The 6,000-nt window shown below is 37.7% G+C and overlaps 1 protein-coding gene across 5 annotated transcripts in view; it reads left to right on the forward strand.

The window, feature by feature from the left end:
- The window catches only part of grb14 (growth factor receptor-bound protein 14), a 32,988-nt gene that overhangs the window by 9,809 nt on the left and 17,179 nt on the right, over nt 1-6,000 (forward strand). The window contains exon 1 of one of the 5 annotated variants that reach the window (XM_034884671.1): nt 4,806-5,079. The exons of the other annotated variants lie outside the window; for them this stretch is intronic. Within the exon in view, the coding sequence (XP_034740562.1) occupies nt 5,017-5,079 (63 nt within the window). The 5' untranslated portion in view covers nt 4,806-5,016. Of the gene's footprint in view, nt 1-4,805; nt 5,080-6,000 lie in introns of those variants that run through there. 5 annotated transcript variants of the gene reach the window in all.

A 6,000-nucleotide genomic window follows, 5' to 3' on the forward strand; every position in this document is an offset into this window, starting at 1 on the left:
AAGTCCGCAAAACATGTTATCCTTCTCAATTTTTACATTGACTAATGAGATCAAATAAAGCTTATAGTTCTAAATATCAGCCCACATATTCTTCTTTGTGTTGATGAATGTCAATATAAACATTGCTGTGACAAGTTTTTAATTAACTTTGTTAAACTGTGAACTGGTATTATTCTATGGTTTAACTGTGATGTGGGGAATAACAGCTGCAGACCTAGGCCATGTTTGAACAGCAACAACCAGGGATTAAACTGTGAGAGGAGTCTGATATGAATAGGTCAAACGCAGAATGTGTTCATGTCAAACACAAGCAGCATCTCTCTCTCTCCAACACAAATAATATGGAAACACAAATAAATAGGCTGTATTCACACTCTTTTATGATCTTATCAGAAGCAGACAGCGCTAAAAAGGCCAATTTTGTTGGATTTAGTCAGTCAAACATTTAGTAGTGTGAATAAAAATGCATGACAGCACACCTTTAAAGCAGTTAGTATGCTTTGTATTTTATGGTGCCAGAGATTGGCAGTTGGGTAACAAAAGAAATTTACACAAATTTGGTACTGAAGTCTCTGGGGTCAATTTTTTGCTTGCTTTTAAGGCAAAATTCAGTGAACAAATGTTTAAGTAGATAAGATCCAAAGTATCTGGCTTGTAACCCGATGCTCCAGATGGTTTATTAGGTTCAAGGGGGTGGCTGTGGCTCAGTGGTGGAGCGGTTGCCTGCCAATCGGAAGGTTGGTTCCCATGTCGAAGTGTCCTTGTGCTAGACACTGAACCTCAAGTTGCCCGCAATGCTGCGCCATCGAAGTGTAAATGTGAGTGTTTTATCTGATGAGCGGGTGGCACCTTGTACGGCAGCCTCGGCCACAGTGTGTGAATGATTCCTGTACTATGAAAAAGTTCTTTGAGTAGCCGTTAAGACTACATTCGCTATATAAAAACAGTCAATTTTCATTCAAGGGGTCTTGATTGAATCCACCATTGTCAAGGACAATGTGTCTGGAGTTGCCTTTGTTATGGGAGTTGTACTCTGTTATCATTCTGGCTCCATTAATTCCAATTCATTTGAGTTGTGTGATAACTAGCAGCGTCTGCTTGTCTGCACTCTCACAAGTCAGTGTGCTGGGTTTCAGATAAAGATGAAGCCTGTTGTGGGAGGGTCTTCTTAACCTGTCTCTTCTCATGAGAAAATGAAGGGCAATGTTTGGTTCTGGTGAGGAGATAAACGTAATATAGACAAATGCAGCGTACAGGCTTTTTACTGTAGCTTTGCAAGGTTTTGGTGACAGAGAAGATTTGCAACATAGCTGCTTTACCTCTTTGGGCGGTACTTCTAGCTTACCGAGTGACCCAACATATTTAAAGCTTTCTTACCACAACTACAATGTAAACTATACAAAAAAGACATAAACACATTATCATATAACATTACAGTACATTATTACCATTGTAGGGCTCAATGAGTTTGTATGTGTGTGGTCTTCTTCAGATGCAGTAGTGCCAAAGAATTATATGAATATTAATTCAAAATCACAGTATCTTCAGAACATTAAGAATGAAAATTAAATAAATAAATCAGTGATTCCAATTTAGATTTATTTTTCTTTTCTGACTGGTAGCCGACCCTTGTTAACTGATCACCGGCAAGGCAACGAAGTCCCAGTTCACCCGTCCAGGACGCCATATGCGTGCATCACAGCTGCAGACTTGAACCGTGCAGCCAGATGTTGCGTACATTGTTTTGGTCACATGTAGCCCGCGGCTGACAGAACTCTGCAGCTGTCCACGGAGCATATGTCCGAGCCCGTCTCCACCGCATTCACTAGCGAGGTTGCCAGCTGTGTTTCTGCCTGGCATAATGTGTGCAGACCGTCCAATATAATGTAACCTGACCGTTCCATTGATTTAATGGCATGTGTAACGTATCTCTCTGCTGTGAGCGCCGTCCAGTGGAGAGCCACAAACTTAGCAGAAAAAAATGCTTAAAATGCAAATTAACTAGCATTTAAGAAATAGATTAGTATTTCTCCAACTTTTAGTACCACGTACCATTTCAGAAAATATTAGGCTCTCTAAGTACCACCATTATGGTCCACGTTAAAATAGAGTAGCATAGGCCTACCCTATTCAGCCACAGACAATTCACGCAGAAAGCAGGTTTATTCCTAAAAGCATTATTTAGTGTTGACAGCCACAGCCATGTGGTAACATTACCTGCTATGCCCGTTCTTACCAAATTAAAACTCAGGGAAAATCTACTATCTATTAATTTGCAACGTTTGATGCTAGCAGGTGCTGTGGAGTCTTCTCTGCCGCTGCTTAAGTAGCTCATAACTAATTATGGATGTACAGTATGTGTACTCTGTTTGTGGATGTAACTATGTAGCAAGCTGATATCGAAACAAAAAATATGTTACATAAACAAACACTTCCCTTGCACCATAGGAACATGTTGGTGTTAATTTATCATCTAATAAGTCAGCATGCTCCTTCTAAATTTCTTTTAATTGATTGTAGTTTAAGTATTAAACGTGTTTTAGTATTTATATTGTATTGTTTTTTAAATATATCAATAGATTCTATCAGTATACCGCAAGAGGGAGGTCCAGTACCATCAGTTTGAAACCTGTGAAATCAATAGAGTCGAAGTCCCGCCCTTCTACTTCCAGTACATGGGACCTATCTTTCAAAAGAAATATGAATTGAAGTCAGTGAGAAATTATCTTTTTTTTTTGTCCCGTTCGAATTGTGCCTTGCATTTCACAAATGTGTGGAAATGTAAAAGATGATTTTATAGGTCATGAGATAAACGATTTGACGCAAAGAAGTAAAAAAAAAAAAGGGTTTTGTGTGAGATTGCTTAGTGAACCATATCTCTTGGTTCGAACAATGTATTTCACCAGAGAAATATGGATTTTTCCTTGTCGAGCTTTACCGTCTTCTTTCAAAACAAAGGCAGAAGTATCACAAGAAGTAAAAACCATTATAAATCAGGACATGTTAAGAGCTGCAGCTACTAGAATGGAGTGGAGGGAAAATGTTGGAACATCACGTAAGTGACTTGGACTTGTATAGAGCTGTAATCAACCAAAGAAAATCTTGGTCGACTGAAGTCCTGAAATTTATAATAATAGCAATGGGCCTCATATTGTGAACAATAAAGTCAAAAATTCCCTTCCGTGATATTAATTTTGCGTTTGGATGATAGAGGCTTAACATCTACCGTGGTCTGGGTGTGTCTGGGGAACGCTACCGTCGTTGCGGGAGGGTGTGCCAATAGTTATAAAACAATTATTAGACTAAAATAACTGCCAATTCTGATATGTTCATATAGCCTACTCAAAACAGACAGGGCAACCTAACGCAGACAATGCAGCTTACCGTTTTTTGGTGATATGCCATGTTTGTAGTTGAGCTGCAATATGCAAACTGTTACTTGCAAACTTTGCACTCGACTTTTTTCCGTTATCTAATTTTGTAAAATGCTGCCACACTGCCGATGTCTTCGACATGTTAGAGGAGGACTGACTGTAAATTAAACAATCACAATTAAATAAATATTCAGCAAACCACTAAACCAAGGCTTTTCTTTCTTCAATCTGTCCCCAGTGGGTCGGGCTAGCCCAACAAAAGAGAAAACAGGGGGGGTGTTCTGAAGACAGACAGTTACCTTTAAAACAGGGATGCTCTGAAAACACCCCCATTAGCAATTAGTGCTTTCTACCCATAGACCGAAACGGTCTATGCCTCCACCTGATGAAATAACACAGCAAAAAATCGACCAATCAGAATTTTGGTCGAGCCAGAACGTATCGACCAATAAATCGACTTGTCGAGTGGGAGATTACAGCCCTAGACTTGTGGTCCGTCTTTTTACTTATTTTCCTAGAGCATTGTACTTAACTAACTTGCAAACAACATTCTTGATATGTAAAATATGTTTTATTTTGACAAACATTAGATGTGTAATCCAAGTCAATTGGAACCAGAAAAAAGTTTGTCTTTCCCCATTGACCACCGTACATTTTTTTTTCTCGAACATAGGTCCCATTGAGGGAAACAGAATGTTTGGGACATTGGCTCTCTATAATATAGCCTATTTTTCTTTTGCAATGGAAAAACATTAGTTAATTTTTTAATTTAATAAGGTTTTAGTGTTTTAAACTGATAGTAGTAATCTGTGAACATGCTTATTGTCGGTTAACTGTTAAACGATTAATGATTTATATTCTTGGAATAAAAAATTGCAGTTCTGAATAGTAATAAGAAATAAGAGAATAAATGAATATTCTTAGGCCTGATGTAGATGTCACAGGGCAGTCCTTGTGTGGTTTCAGGAAGAGGCAAACCTTCCTACAAATATACATAACATGTTTTTAATTCATAGTGTTATCTAAACCGGATTGTTTAATGTTCACTCTTTGCCCATGTCCTTTTCTAATGTCAACATGCATAAGGTATATGCAGAATGTTATAAATATGCTAAGGAATGTTTGATAGTGAATTGTATTTTATGTCTGAGACTAAAAATAGCTGTGTAGTGTCTGGCTAGAAATAAAGCAAAAACAATCTGAGAGCTGGTCTTTCTGGGAAGTCTCCAGCCCATGTTCTGTGTTTGGCATTAGAGAATTTAATACTTTGATTCCAAGTGCAGTATTAAACAGTAGCTTTCTCAAGTCTTGTATATTTTAACTCATGAGAAAATCTTTTCAGTTTTGTTGATTGGAACTGCATTTCTAAAAGTAGAGAAAAGGAAAAACCTTTTACAGTCCCAAGGACAAAGGAGTGGTTTGTGTTTTGGGGAGGATACATTACTTAGTTTCTCACACTTTAATGGTGAAGGATGTCACCATTTTCTATTGCTTCCAAAAGGGTTGCCATAGAAAAAGGTCTTCTGTATTAAGTGCTATACTATTTACTATCCCTAGAACTACGATTTGTACAGTATCCTTATTTTCAGTTACTATGTACAGATATTTGTCACATAGTTAATTGTGCTCCAAAGACAGAAGCATGAATTTCCATGCAAGAAGAGTCACCTTGCCTGCCATCACACCACTTTGTCTGCAGAAGCGGGTAGGAATCTTTTATGGATCTGTTAAACATTTTTCTCTGTATTATTATAGTACTGCCTTCTGTTCATGGCCTCAGATTGTTCTAAATGTGTTTTGTCTTTGTAGAAGGTACTTTATGAGATTCAACCTTGTTAGCATCCTGTAAGGGCTCACTATCTGTACAACTTTCCAAAGTATTCTTCTTCATATATGTTTTTTTCAATTCTGTTTACTGTAGTTTGCCTGTGCTGTATTGTTTGAACTTAAATTGTACCGGGGTTCACACTGGGTTCTTCAGAAATGTTATCTTACGTTATTGTGAAACGCATCGGAATGAAATGTGCCACAGTTGAAATGTGTCATTTGATGGTAAAAGATGGGGTTTAAACCCAGAGCTTAGCCAGCTCTTCCTAGACTAATTGCAGTTCACTTTGATCAGGAAAATGCCCAACAAAATAAAAGCCCACATGTTGAGTCAGAACATTACATTTTGTGTTTTTTTTTTATATAATGTATGTGCAGCAGGGCTTTGCATTGGGAGGAATTACCTAATTGTGGTTTATGTTTTGCCATTTCTAAGAGTTTTTAATGTTCACACATCGGTTCAACAACAATATAATGTATGTTCTTTAACTCCAGCCTGCTTCCCTTTTAAAACTGCTCCATTATTTCTTATGGATTAATAGATTGTTGCCTTCCATCTTATGATGGCTTGCTCTTATTGTTTACTTTTACATGAGGGCGATGACCTGAGTATTTTGCTTACAATGAAATAACTTGTTACAGATATCGGTAACCTGGAATGTAAATTATCTGACAAACTGAAATTACAATGTTGTGTGGACCTTTGTGGCACCTTAATGTGAACCATATACAGTGGGTACGGAAAGTATTCAGACCCCTTTAAATTTTTCACTCTTTGTTTCATTGCAGCCTTTTTCCA

Source organism: Etheostoma cragini, chromosome 11 (assembly GCF_013103735.1).
Source record: "Etheostoma cragini isolate CJK2018 chromosome 11, CSU_Ecrag_1.0, whole genome shotgun sequence".
NCBI lineage: Eukaryota > Metazoa > Chordata > Actinopteri > Perciformes > Percidae > Etheostoma > Etheostoma cragini.